Source organism: Desmodus rotundus, chromosome 6 (genome assembly GCF_022682495.2).
Source record: "Desmodus rotundus isolate HL8 chromosome 6, HLdesRot8A.1, whole genome shotgun sequence".
Lineage (NCBI taxonomy): Eukaryota > Metazoa > Chordata > Mammalia > Chiroptera > Phyllostomidae > Desmodus > Desmodus rotundus.
In genome coordinates, this window is record NC_071392.1 from 131,172,019 (window position 1) to 131,186,652 (window position 14,634).

The 14,634-nt window shown below is 39.5% G+C and overlaps 1 protein-coding gene across 4 annotated transcripts in view; it reads left to right on the forward strand.

Annotated features, from left to right (window-relative positions):
- Positions 1-14,634, forward strand: part of SEC23B (SEC23 homolog B, COPII coat complex component) — a 43,562-nt gene that overhangs the window by 20,316 nt on the left and 8,612 nt on the right. For 3 of the 4 annotated variants that reach the window (XM_024559182.4, XM_024559183.4, XM_045194973.3), the window contains exons 12-18: positions 2,049-2,138; positions 3,127-3,233; positions 4,678-4,831; positions 7,845-7,922; positions 10,702-10,863; positions 12,364-12,450; positions 14,449-14,604. In XM_024559182.4, coding sequence (XP_024414950.1) covers positions 2,049-2,138; positions 3,127-3,233; positions 4,678-4,831; positions 7,845-7,922; positions 10,702-10,863; positions 12,364-12,450; positions 14,449-14,604 — 834 coding nt within the window. The remainder of the gene's footprint in view (positions 1-2,048; positions 2,139-3,126; positions 3,234-4,677; positions 4,832-7,844; positions 7,923-10,701; positions 10,864-12,363; positions 12,451-14,448; positions 14,605-14,634) is intronic. The other variant, XM_045194974.3, reaches the window with a different exon arrangement.

Below are 14,634 nucleotides of genomic sequence, written 5' to 3' on the forward strand. Positions count from 1 at the left end.
CAATAAAAATTAAAAACAAAAAACAAACAAAAAAAATTTTCCCTTTCTCCTCTGACCATTAACTCCCTGAGATTGCTGGTTCTGTGGCTAGGTATGTAGGCTCTTGACATGGCTTTATAGCGAGACCAGACTGACATCAGCTCTACTCAGCTGACAGTGTGCAGTTTGGGTGGATTCAGAGTAACACAGAAGTAATATCATGGAGGGGAGTGCTCTACGCAAGAAAGATGGAGTCTGCAGTGTGGGAGAGGGACTAAGCACAGGGATCCTGTTGGCTGTCCCTTCAGCTCTCTCCCCAGAGCCACACAACCCAGTCTCTCCTCGTTTGACTGTAGTCCACCCTCCTTCCACCAGGGTCCAGGGTTAGTTTAGAAATCTTCCATTTGAGATGGTGGACTGAATGTACACTCAAGAACCTACTGGAATGACAGCAAAGAGACATTTACAGTGTCGTGCAACTCAACACGTTGAAATTGAGAGAGCGTGCCATTGAGGGACCAGAACATTTGAGGAATTTTTATAAAGTAGAAAGCAGAGGGGTCAATACTGAATGAAGATGGTGGACTGATTATATGTACAAGCCTTCAACTCCACCCCAGACCTCTAGAAATTAGAGGAAAGAGATGCAAAAACTTAATAATGCTCTTGGATCCTATGAATCCCCTGAAAAAGATACGGGATTGGATGGAGGAAATTACAGCCCAAAACACAGGAGGAAGAGGGTACTTAATGCAGGGTGGGAAGGGCCCTGAGGGGCTTGAGGGCTCCCAGGCATCTCACAGACAAAGGAGAGGGGTGTGCAGGGAGGGAGTTCATGTGAGGAGGAGTGAGTATCTTGAAGTCTCCCAAAGGGCTGCAGAGGTGGCAGTACATTAAAATTCAGTTGAGCGGGGGGAGAAACTCTACATGAAGCTGAGTGCCCTGGGGTTCTCCTATCAATCCAGGACCTCAAACTTCTCATGACACATTTTTTTTTGACAGCCTGTTAGCTGCGTTCTAATCTCCTCTGTGAACTCCACCCTAATTTTTTGACTAAATATTAGCTCTTCCCAGTTTTGTTTCTTCAACAGCAAGTTACCCCAAAAGTGGCCTTATCTATGGGGATTCAGAAATACATGCCTCAGGTGCTTCAATTTCCATCATCCTTTACACATTTGCTCTTCCCTTTCCAAATCTCATGAATTTGCCCTTGAACTTCAAATACTAGTACCTCAAAGCTCTCTATAACCTGGGCTTCCTGGCTTTTCACAAACTATGAGAGCTTAGCTGAGAGAACTACTTACTAAATTTTTTTTGCAAGGAAAAATAAAAATATCAAGACTCTTAATTCATAATCACATTACTTTCTTAACTCAGTATGCCTCATTTTGATGAAGTGTGTTAACATGTGTAATACTTGCTATCTAGAATGATAGAATGTATGTTTCAGAGTCTAGTGATCTCAGTAGGTGAATGTAGGTATTTTTGATGTCTGCAGCCCTTCTAGATGGCATGCTTAAAATAGTGATACTCTTCACATTTTAGTGAATCTCAATCTGGCAACCATTCAGTTAGTCAATAAAAAGCATCCTTCATATCACTAAAATCTCAATTCTCTTACCAAGACTTTATATGTAGTTTTTGCATAAAGGAATTAGATTAAAAATTAATAGCTAACATTTTATAACTATTTCTTGTTCTAATAATGATGAAAGAAATACATAAAACTTTCTAAGCAGGTAATCCTTTTTCTTTTCTACTATTTACTTCTTCCCAAGCCCTGATTCTTTCATTTAACTTCAGTGTTAGGGACCATATGTGTATGTATATGTGTTTGTACACATAAATTTACGAGCGATATAGTGGAGATTGATAAGAGTACCAGTATAAAAAGCTTAAAGTACTATAAATGTAAATGTTAACCATATTCTAATCCATAGTTGTACTTTTTTCAGTTAAATTTTCATGTGGAGTGAGATAGTCCTCTCCTCAGCATCTGTCTTTTTCATCAGCCCTTAACAACAGGAGTAGCTTTTTTGTTTTGTTTCAATTCCTGTTCTCACCCCTAGGAGCTTGGTGTTGGTGGTACAAGTCAGTGGAAAATCTGTGGCCTGGATCCTACAACCACACTTGGCGTCTACTTTGAAGTAGTTAATCAGGTGAGTTTGATTTCTTCAAGAGTATTTATTTCTCAGTGTTCTGTTTTCTGATTTATTACAAGACTGGTGGCCTTTGGTTTCCTTCCCCACAAATAGATGCTGCTTTGAGCTTATGTTTGGCCTATCACCAGTCCGGCATGGTCTTTTTATTTCCCTCCAGGGTTTGGTCAGAGTTAGACAGCAACCTGCTTTCCTTACTTTATTGTTGAACTGATAAGGTTTTTAGAGGAGTAATGGCTTTTCCCAGCCATTGTTATATTGGTCATTATATATGATTGTTTTATTGGTCATTGTATATGGTCATTGTATATGACCAATATAATGAATTTTGAGTGAGTTAATTCTTTCCCCAGTGTATTATTTTAGATTTTATTTATTTATTTTTAGAGAGAGGGGAAGGAAGGGAGCAAGAGAGGGAGAGAAACATTGTGTGAGAGAAACATCAATTCGTTGCCTCTCGCACTCCCCCAACCAGGGACCTGGCCCACAACCCAGGCGTATGCCCTGATTGGGAATCGAACCAGCAACCTTTCATTTCACAGGCCGGTGATCAATCCATTGAGCCACACCAACAGGGCCCCAATGTTTAATTAAAAAAATGTAAACATACAGAAAAATTATAAGAAATATACAGAAAACACCCGTACACCCACCATGTACATTCCATAATTAACATCTACTATATTTGCTTTGTACATATCTATTCGTCAGTCCCTTATTTTTGATATATTTCAAGCAAATTGCAGTCATCAGTTTGTTTCATCCCAAACACTTCAGCATGAATACCATTAACTTCCTGTAAGTATTTATTTGAGGGTTTTTTTTTTTTGAGGTGAAAGTCATACACAGTACAATGTGTAGATCTTAAGTGTACCATTCAAAATTCAAGAACCGCCATGTCAGCCATTTCAGGAAGAGGACACTGGGCTTTGTTTTATTTGACTCATGCCTGTAACAGTAATGCAGTGTATGACCTCTCACCCTGCAGCACAATGCCCCAATTCCCCAAGGAGGCCGAGGTGCCATCCAGTTTGTCACACAGTATCAACACTCCAGTACCCAGAGACGCATCCGTGTGACCACCATTGCCCGAAAGTGAGCATCCCCAGTTTCCTTTCTGTTGAGCTGACTGATGTTTTGCCTTATGAAAGACAATTTAACATCTGTTAGTTTATCTTGGTAATTCCATTAAATGTTTCTTACCAATTTCTCATTGACTCATTCAATCAGAGGAGGAGGAGGAAGAGGCATTGTTGGCTAATCCAGTTAGCACTTGCCCAGAGGAATCATCTCAGTAAGAATCAGTTCATTCAAAATTATTTTTTGTTTACTTATCTTATAAATTTTATCAAATCTTTATCAAATTTATTTATCTTACAAAAGATATACTAGATAAGTAACCCATAAATACATCCTCCTTGTAAAAGATTCAAGCAGCACATATGTATATAAAGAATGGGTCTCCTCTTCCACCCTACTCAGAAGTAAAATGCTGCAATTTGCTGGGATTTAACTTCACAATCCCATTTCTGTGGCATTTTATACCATATGTGTGTATTATATACAGGTATGACTTCTTAAACTAATATATTTATGTTTTCCTCAATGTGTCAAGGACATCGTCTATGTCAATAACATAATAAACCTCTCTTATTCATTCTCATGGCTGTTACATGGTTTGGATGGGATGTACCACTCCTTTAGTAAGGGCCATTTCAGGTCTTAACTTCCTTCTAGCAGTGCTGCATTCGTATTTTTATATCTTTGTGTACATGAGTATTTCTTGCCAGTCATTTCATAGAAGTGAAATTTTGGATACTGCAAGACTACTTTCCTAAGAAGCTAATATATATTTTCCTTAGTAGTGTAAGGGGAATACCCTGTCTCCTTACTAATAATGATATTGTTAATCTTTAACATGCAAATATAGAGCAATATGTCACTTTTATATGTATTTTTCCTTTTATCAATGGGTTGAACATTTTCTGTGTTTATTGGCTACATGTATATCTTCTGTGATAGCCTTTGTCCATTTTGTAAAACCTGTTTCTTTTCCTTGTTTAATGCTGTACAGGAACTCTATAATTTTGTGTGATGCTCATGCCTGTTTCTAGTCTCTCTTGTCTTTTAGCTTTGTTCATAGTGTCTTTATTCATGTGGAAACTTTTGTGTGTATTCTAATTCTCTATACCCTGATGCCGAGGAAGACATTTTATGAATTTGTAAAGATTTAGATTTTTGTACAATTGATTTAGAGGAAGGAACACTGGCTGGAGATTTAGGTACCTTTTGGTTATCTACTTCATGATGTCTTGTGGAATAGTGGGAAGTTCCCTGTAATTTTCTTTTGCACATATAATCTTCAGAAATCACATGAGGGTAAGTGAAAATGTGTGTAAAACTCCTGTGATTCCTGACAGTACAGTTTGAATTTGTTTTATTTAGATGAAGGAACAGGACTTAGGTTTCTTCATCTTAATGAAGAGCTGGCTTTCTGTTCTTCTGAATATAAGCATGGTACTAACTCCGGAACTGTCAGTTGGGCAGATGCACAGAGTCAGCTCAAGCACATAGAAGCAGCGTTTGACCAGGAGGCCGCAGCAGTCTTGATGGCACGTCTGGGAGTGTTCCGAGCAGAGTCAGAGGAGGGGCCCGATGTACTCCGGTGGCTGGACCGACAACTCATTCGACTGGTAAGTTGGGAACAATGGCACTAGGTTCCATTTTGCTCTCTGCTCTGAGCAAAGAAAACTGTCACTTAAACCTGTTATTTTATACAGTCAGTCAACAAAAATTTATTAGTTGCCTACCCAATAGATACCAAACACTGGGCATTCTGAGAGTGATAAGAAGTATTAAATGGGCATTTTTCCTCAAGGACCTACATTACAGTTGGGAAGAAACAGCATACACAGGACATTTAGAGAATGATGCAAATCGTGTATATGAGAATTGATTTAGATGAGTCACTGTGAATGCTGTGTCCATATTTTCCATCCTGATATTGGAGATTGTTTTTTTCTTGAAGTAGCAGTTCATGGCCCAGTGAGTGTAGGGAGATGTCTAATGTGTCATTTTTGATCTAATCAGGAGAGAGTGCAACCACACAGTAAATTTCAGTAGGGAAAGGTTTATATAAAGAATTACTATCACGATGGGATTAGAATAATAAGAATTGGCTAGTAAGATGTAAAGAGAATGCTAAATGATATAGGAATAGCAGATAAAAGGTGCAGCTACTGCTTCTAGGCTGAGATAGAGTACCCAAGAAAGATCCCCTTTTCCCCCAGGTCTGGTCTAGACCTAGGTGGGAGTGCATGGCCAAGGTTCACTGAGTCTCATGGCAGAGAAATTGCCATGGTGTTGTGTTGTGTCAGGGGAACTTGCTAGAAATTCACCCTCTAGAATTAGATGAAAATCCAACACTCTGGGGTGCTGAGGAAAACTCTTCACAGGGAAGTTTTTTATCAAAGGCACACAGGGTGTGGGATCGCTGCTGGCTGCCATGTGCTGTGGGAGCTTGGCACTAGGGAAGCCATACAGCTGCTGCTGAGTTGAGCATACTGGAACTCAGAAGCAAGCAGTTGCCTCCAGCACCGTCTACTGATAAATAAAACTCAACATTGTGCCAACTAGCAAAGGGAAAATTTTTAAAGAGCCCAGATCCATTTCACTGCAGGCAGAAAGGGTGAGTTTAGAGCTTCAAGGCAATAAATCAATAATTGTCATACTTTATAATTTTACTTTCTTGGGAATTCATGGCAGGTGTTTATGATCAAAGGCATTGAAAGCCTACTTAAAAAAAAAAAATTAGCTTTGTTTAGCTCTGTGTTTGCTCTTGCTGTATCAAGGAACCATTTTTTTTGTGTGCTCCAGGGAATATTAACATTTCAGACACAATTTGAAAATGGACCAGAGGGTCCAAATGGTTGATGTCACGTGGAAAGTGAGCCTTGAATCAAATCTTTTAAAAATGACTAGGATAGTGGGAGGATAGAAGAAGGCAAGGCTTGGCAAGTGGAGGGCCCATCCTGTGGGAGGTAGCTGTGCACTTCAGCTTATGTTGGGATCATTGGCAAGACCACTGTCACAGAGGCCAGAATGTGCAGTGGGGAGAGAGGCAGTGAAAGTGCAGCTTAATTATGAATTGTCTTCATTTTAAAGTCAAGTCGCTTTCATTAACATTAGAGTGAAAGGGGACTTATGTTTGATTCCCAAGTGGGGGTGTGACAGGAGCATGATTCTTATGTTTACATTTACCATTGCCATAGGAGGTTAATTTGGAAAGTAAAAAGGCTATTATTGGGGAGACCCGATGGAGGGATTTATAGGCTCAAGGGAGCTGAGACTACAGTGGCAGCAGTAAAATTAAAAGTTGAAGAAGGCTTTGGAATCAGGATGAATGCTAAAAGAAGAATTGATACAGTGATGGAAGGAGAATTGACTTGGGATGGTAAACACACAGTACAGTGTACAGATGATGTGTTGTGGAATTGTGCCCTTGAAACCTGTATAATTTTGTTAACTAGTATCACACCAAAAAATTCAATAAAAAGGAAAAACATAAAAATTAAAAAAAAAAGAATTGATAAACCTTGGTGAAACTATATGTGAAATAACACCCCCCCCCTCCCGCAAATGAGCATTGACTGTTCTAAGTTCTAAGCGTGGGTAACTGCAAGAATGACAGCGTGGTAGAAAAATGGAAAAGGAGAGCAGCTTAAGGGTAAAGAAAGGTGAGTCATCTTCTTTTTTTCTTTTTCTTATGTAATAGTTTATTTTTGATAGGCTGAATGTGAAATTGCACTCATATGTCCAAGGAAAGCTATCAGTAGTTAGGTAGAGGTCAGCACTGGACATAAAGGAGGAACTTCGATGACACTGGTCTGGCTCTAGTATTCATTTGTAGCTGAAGCAGTGAGTCTGGGAGCACGGGACAGAGAACATACCTTTAAGTTAGGAGTAGGAAGATGAGGGGCTGTTGAAGAAGGCAGAACAGGATTGATTGGAGAGTTGAACAGAATAAAGGAAAGAGCTGTTTTAATTGCTGAAGGAGAGAGTTTCCAGGAGTTTGGGGAGTCTCTTGGCTTGAGGTGTTCGGGAATTCAGGAACATAAGAACTGCAAGGGCAAGAACTTCAAGGAACATAAGAACTGTTAGGAAGAAGGTGAATGCTAGAGATGGGATTTATTTAAATGGTGGATGGTCTGATTCTTTAATGGCCAGAGGAAATGTGTGAAATAAAAAAGCAATAAAGGCAGGGAGAGAAAACATTTTTCAGAAATTTGCCTTTGAAAGGAGTAAGAATATTGAATTGCAGAGTAATGGAACATCAAAGTTGGTCTATAATTGGTAGGTAATATTTCATGGTCTTAGAGGGATTTATTTATTTATTTATAAATTTTTGTGGAAGAGGCACCTGAGAACTCATCTAGCCCCTCGTTAGTCAGAGTGGTTTTTGGCCAGCTTGGCCTGGGTGCTGGTTAGAATGTAGGATCTCCGTGTCTTTCCCAGGTCTGCGAAACCAGAATTTGCATTTTAACAACACTTTGGGTGTTCTGTCTGCCTGTCTGTTGCTGAGAAGTGCTGGTTTGGGACACAGTCAGTGGCAGAGTTGATTAAAATGTAGTTCTTTCAACATCAAGGATTTTTCCAGGTGACTCTAACTTAGGGTTTTCCCACCCTTTTCACTGTTTCTTTCAACAGTGTCAGAAGTTTGGACAGTATAACAAGGAAGACCCCACTTCTTTTAGGCTATCAGATTCTTTCTCTCTGTATCCTCAGGTAAGTAATAGGTGTTTCTACAATAACTAAAGAATAAATTGTGATAGAAATAACACTTGCTACTCTTGGGGAAAAGTGAAGACTTCGTATATTTTGAGACTCAGGCTCTAGGTGATAAAGGTTAAGACTAATACTGTGTCTCTGTGCCAGGCAGTGCCTGAGCCCTACAGAAAACAGAGGTGACATGCAGAAAGGAGGAAATAACTGAATTAACTGCCATGAAAAGGCAAAACAGGTTCATTGCTATAAGGCCCCAACAAAGTCTCTTAATTTGTAGAAGTTGTGGGTGGATCGTCAGCTACCTCAGCAGCGAACAAACAACAACAAAGAAAATGAAGCACATTAGAAGGTGAATGTAATAAAGGAGACTACGTTAATGTGACAGATGTTTAATGATATGTCCATGGTTATTATGCTGCATCATAGCTAGGAATCAGCAGTAAGTAATAAGTAGCATCTATAAATAACTGCTTGATGCAGGAACTAAGCATTTGGGAGCCGCTGGATAAGGGGGAAAGGAGGATGAGTGGAGGGAGCCTGAAGTTGCTGTCAGGGATCTGGGTATTTACCTTTTCTGAACCTTCATCCTCATCTGTAAATGAGAAAACTAGAATTTAGCTCAGTGGGTGGCCGTGGGGATTATGTGAGCTGAGGCCAACCAGATGTTTAGCACTTAGTGAATGTGAGCTGGCGGCCTGGACCTGGAACTTTCAGGTTGGCTTCTTCACAGGAACAGCTTTTCTAGCACTGGAAGCAAACTCAACTTTATTTCCTCTTCCCTCAGAGACACCTTTATGGGGAATAAGTAAAAAGAAGCACTTTTATTTCTCAATAAACCTGTGAGGACTTAGCTGTCCAAATGTGTATTATCCTTTCAAATACTTGCTTTGGAAAGTGAACACAGGTTTCAATCATGAACTTGTATAGCTCAGATTATTAGTGTTCAAGGGGGCCTTGGAGGTCATCTCACTGGCCCAGGGTAGAGCTCTGTGGTGCCGGATGTGTGCCTCTTCTCTGGCCTGTGCCCTAGCTGAGGCTGTGTAGCATTGGTGAAAGATCTAGAATCTGGGCCAAGTTCCAGCACTGGCTGTCATTTTAGGTGAAGTTCTAGACTCCTGTGAATGTTGGTTTCCTCTTTATTTGTTTTTAAAGATTTTATTTGTTTATTTAGAGAGGGAGGAAGGGAGGGAGAAAGAGAGGGAGGGAAACATCAATGTGTGGTTGCCTCTCACGGGGACCCTACTGGGGACTTGGCCCGTAACCCAGGCATGTGCCCTGACTCAGAATTGAACTGGCGACTCTTTGATTTGCAAGCCTGTGCACAGTTCACTGAGCTACCCCAGCCAGGTGTTGGTTTCCTTTTTAAAAGGAAGGAGTTGCTCTGGAGAACTGATTTGCAGTCTTTTTATGGTTGTGGAATCTTTTTCTTAAGGGGACCCTCTTAAAAGCCAGTATGCAAAGCAGACGGACTTCGGTGCTGCTCTGGTTTTCTCCAGGTACCACCCCCCACACACTGGGTCCTACCACAGTACTCTCCACCACCTGACTCCCAGGGCCCTGTGGTTTCACCAAAACTTAAGAGCACAGTTTGAAAACCCCTGAATAAGATAGTGTCTAAGATTCCTTCTGTTGAGGCATCTAGGATAGAGGTCAAGAGCCCAGTTGCTGGAGCCAACAGCATGGATTAGAGTCTGACTTTTCCACTTAGTAGTTAGTGGGTGGCCTTGGACAAGTTGTCTACCCCTCAGTTTCCTGATACTATCAGTAATGGTACTATTAGGGATGCTAATAATCTACCTTATGGGCTTATTGGAAGGATTGAATTGTTCTTATCAAGTGCTTTGCACATAGGATAAATTGAATATTGGCTGTGATTATTGTTTAGGAGCCTGTGCTTCAATATGTGGAGTCTCAGGAAGCTTTGTACTTCTCAAGGCAGTTCATTTCCATGTTCTGGTAACTCTTTATTTTAGAGTGAGTTAAAAGTCTGTCCTCCACCTTCTAATTCTCATGGTAAAGACCACGCCCCTCCAGCATCATCCTCTTTTCCCTGTCTCCTTTATACCCCTCCCTCCAACATACTAGCCTGTGTCTGAGCTCTCTCACTTCTCATCTGCTGTTACTGTGCTTGGAGTCCCTTCTCCCCTGTCCCTCAGGTCTCCTCATGAATGTCTTTCAGATCCAGTGGCTTTAAGAAGTCTCCTGCTATCCCTCCAGCCCCACCCCATTGTAGCAGTACTTTCCTATACCGGGGTTCATAACATACTGCCCCAAATGTGTCTTTTCCCCACTGGACTGTGACCCCTTTGAGAGCAGACATTCTGTCTCTGAAACCCAGCCTAGTGACTCCAGAAGTAAGTGCTTCTTTGCCCTTCCCATTTCATTTGGAATCTCTAACATACCCAGAGTCTTACCCCTACCATCTAAAAATAATTTTAAATTTCTAATTGTGGTAAAAACACATAAAATTTATCATCATAACCATTTTTAAGTATATTGTTCAGTAGTGTTAGGTATATTCACCTTGCTATGCAACAGATCTCCAGAATTTTTCATCTTGAAAAACCAAAATGCTATACCCATTCAACCACATCTTTCCAATTCCTACTTCCCCCAGCTCCTGGTATCACCATTTTATCTTCTATTTTATGAACCCAGAGGCCTTATTCTTAAACATTTGGGTTTTCTGTTTCAGAGACCTAAGCCAAGTCTACTCTTTGGGTATCTAAGCACGTTACAGGTATGTGGTCTCACCTTTTTTTTTTCTTTATGAATGCAGTTCATGTTTCATCTTAGAAGATCTCCATTTCTTCAAGTGTTTAATAACAGTCCTGATGAGTCATCATATTACAGACACCATTTTGCCCGACAGGACCTAACCCAGTCCCTCATCATGATCCAGCCCATTCTCTACTCCTATTCGTTCCATGGACCACCAGAGGTAAGGTTTTATGTGAATGCCTTTCTTGGAATTGGAATCACCTAATACACTATTTTGTTTTTTCTCTTAGAGAAAAACTGTAAAAAAAAAACAAAACCTTTGAGTCTTTATAGTAATTTAACATTATTTCTCAGTCTTAAAAATGTGCATAGGGAGAAGTCATGGGCATGTAAATCTATTATCTGTGCAAGGCAGGATTACAAGTGGAAAAACTATTTTTTCTATTTTTAAATTTTCATAAAGATTTTATTTTTTTATTTTAGAGGAGAAGGGAGGGAGAAAGAGAGGGAGAGAAACATCAATGTGTGGTTGCCTCCTGCACTCCCCCTACTGAGGATCTGAACTAGCCTGCAACCCAGGCACGTGCCCTGACTGGGAATCAAACTGACGACCCTTTGGTTCACAGTCCAGCGCTAAATCCACAGAGCCACACTAGCCAGGGCTATTTTTTCCTTAAAATTTTTATTTATTTATTTTTAGAAAGGAAGGGAAAGGAGGGGGAAAGAGAGGGAGAGAAACATCAATGTGTGATTACCTCTTTCATGCCCCCTACTGGGGACCTGGCCCACAACCCAGGCATGTGCCCTGACTGGGAATTGAACCGTCGACGCTTTGGTTTGCAGGCTGGCACTCAATCTATTGAGTCACACCAGCCAGGACATACAAGTGGAAAACTTTTAAAATACAATGAAGGTACTTTTTTCATTGTGTTCAGATAGTTTGATCCAGTAATTCCATGTCTCGTATTGTATCCAAAGAAAATACTCGTATATATAGAAAAGGTTTTGTTCAAAGAAATAGTAAATAAACTATTAGAATAGAAAATTAGAAAATATTCCAAATACTCAATAGTAGGGAAATAAGTAATCTAAGAAATACTTACAGTTTATGTAACATAATAAAATAAATGTTATGTTAAAATGTTACATAAAAAAATTAAGATAGAAACTTTTCTAAATAATGTTTTCTAAAACGTCTACAAGAATTAAAACCTGTATGGAAATAAACCAAACTACCAAAATATTTGTTGTCCTTGGGTTCAAATTTTCTTTAACTTAAAGTATGTTACTTTTATTACTGAAATAAAAATTGTAAAAAATACATTTTGTAGTAAACTTTCCAAACTTGTAATAAAAGCTGTACTTTTTCATACAGCCATCTCTCTTTGTCACATGCAGTTGTAGTATATCTGAGAGACTGTGTTTCTGATAGATGCAATACATTTTTAGCACGAAACTGAGAATATTTGGCATAACTTTTGGTTCCCAGAGCAAAAGATACCATTATTCTCTTTTCCCAGTTGATGAGGGATTATTTGGAGCCTCTTTCTTCTACAAAGTTGAAACTTAGAACTGCTGAGTCAGGAAGCAGAAAGTAGAAATGACATGAAGGTGGGGAGAGCCATCGCACCTGGTACTATTTGTAAATGGCCTTGTTGATGTCCTGGCCATGTGGGAAACAGAGGGAAGATCAACGTCATCTTTTTCCCTTTTTCTTCAGCCAGTACTACTGGACAGCAGCAGCATTCTGGCTGACAGAATATTGCTGATGGATACTTTCTTCCAAATTGTCATTTATCTTGGTGAGGTAAGATATTATTATTATTCTTTTACTATTTTTACTTTCTTTTTATTAATTTAGTTTTTTATGTATTTGATACAAGAACCTGGGCTTAGAAAACCCACAGTTTATTATAATGAGTACAGCAGCATTATTCTAGTGAATAAAATCTTTTTGATTAGGTCACGGTGTACCAGTGACCTAATCAAAAAGATTTTATTCACTAGAGTAATATATATTAGCAACTTTAATAATATTTGCTGTAAGTAAATCTTACGTGGTCTTTTCAGATCACCATATATATTTCTGAGTTGTCAGGCAAGATCAGTTAGTTACTTTTCCTCAGTAAAGTTTCTATGTGCACTACTACCCTTTCAGAGCTATGCTAGAGTTAGCAGTAAGCATGCATACATTGGGGACTAAAGTTTTTCTTCGAAATAATGTGGCACCATGAACCTTAAGCTGGGTCTATGGATTTCTAAGATGGCTATGTATGGCCTTCTGGGTAGAGTCCATTAATTTCTCAAAGAGGTTCATTCCCTAAGAAAAGGAATGGCTTTTCTGAAGAAAATTATTTTACTTAGTTTTATATACAATGATACATTTCTTTTCTTCTATTGCACATTCTTTACCTTTAGTAAGTTGCTTTGTGGTTGACTTGACTTTCTAGTGTGAGTACATTAGAAGTGATTTCAGATGTCCTGAAAAGATGTAAATCGTGTTTCAGAATTTTGTTAATAACTTTAAAAGAATTTGTCTTCTAATACTAATGGCATTTTATAACTCTAAACATTTTTTAGCATATTAACACCCAGTCTGCTAGCCACTTGCCCACAGTTAATAGGCCATCAGTAATGGTCCTAGACCAAGGGCCATTTGTGACCAGCTGCTTTTCCCACTGATTTCTTTAAGAACAATAATCTCAACATAGCTTTTTTTGCCTTCATTTCATTCCTCCTAGACATCACTGGCCATAGCCCTTGATCCTATTAGTTCATGCGTTTATTGAGCATATTTTCTGTGCACGTGATTGGTTCTAATAACAGAGACAGTGACATTGTTATCACCCTCCAAAAGCCCTCAGTCTGCTGGTAGTTGTTCTTAAGAACTCTTGTAACCAAGTGAGCTTATGATAATTTCCTCCATGCCACCAGTCAGTCAAAAATTAAGACCTAGAAAATAGTGCAGGAAACTCAGAATGGAGAACAGGCTGCAGAAGGAAACATTTAAAGAGAATCATCTTTCTGGAATCAGATTAAGTTACATGTGAAAGCACTTTAGCTTATTTATAAAGATATTTAATATATCTTTATATTAATCAGTCAACAATTTTTAAAAAATGTCCTGTGTGTTCAAAATATTTCTTAGACCATTTGCTGATGGGAATGAAAGAATGAATGAGACTCAGAAGTGTTTAGCCTAGTTGGGGAGACAGTGTTTACTTTCTATACTTAGTATATTGCCTACTACTTATGGCCTAACTAAGTCTCATACTTTGATTCTTACAGCTTTTATATACTATAAAATACTTCCCACTAAGAATATCTCCACACAGAGCCCAGGGGGTAGAGATGGGGTCAATCCCACCAGGTCTGTGTGACTATTATGCACTCGAAAGGAGTGTACAATATATGTTGACTGGAAAAAGAAGGGGGGATTGATTTCACGGAAGCAGCCCACAAGTCTTTTTCCCTGCCAGGTTTAAGGAAATGAGAAGCTAGACCAAGTGATGGCAGTGGGATGGCAAGGAAGGGAGCCTCGGTTCCTTGGGACAACTAATCCCTCAGTTTGGCTGAGAAGGTGTGACTGATGACATACTTCTGGGAGAATTGTGTAGTTGGGGGTGTCCTGAATGCACCTCTCTGCCTACTCATAATTGTAGTCAGCTCCACTTTGTTCCTCTCTAAAACTTGTCATTCTTGACATAAGTTTGAGGGTTCGGAGATGGTGTTAGAATGTCAAAAGTGTCAAAGAAGATTGTTTCATTGTTTCTACAGTAGTTTTTGTTTATGTGTTTTGATGTAGACCATAGCCCAGTGGCGTAAAGCTGGGTACCAGGACATGCCTGAATATGAAAACTTCAAGCACCTTCTGCAGGCACCACTGGATGATGCTCAAGACATTCTGCAAGCGCGCTTCCCTATGCCACGTTACATTCACACAGAGCACGGAGGCAGTCAGGTTGGTGAGGTCACTGCTACAAGAGATTTG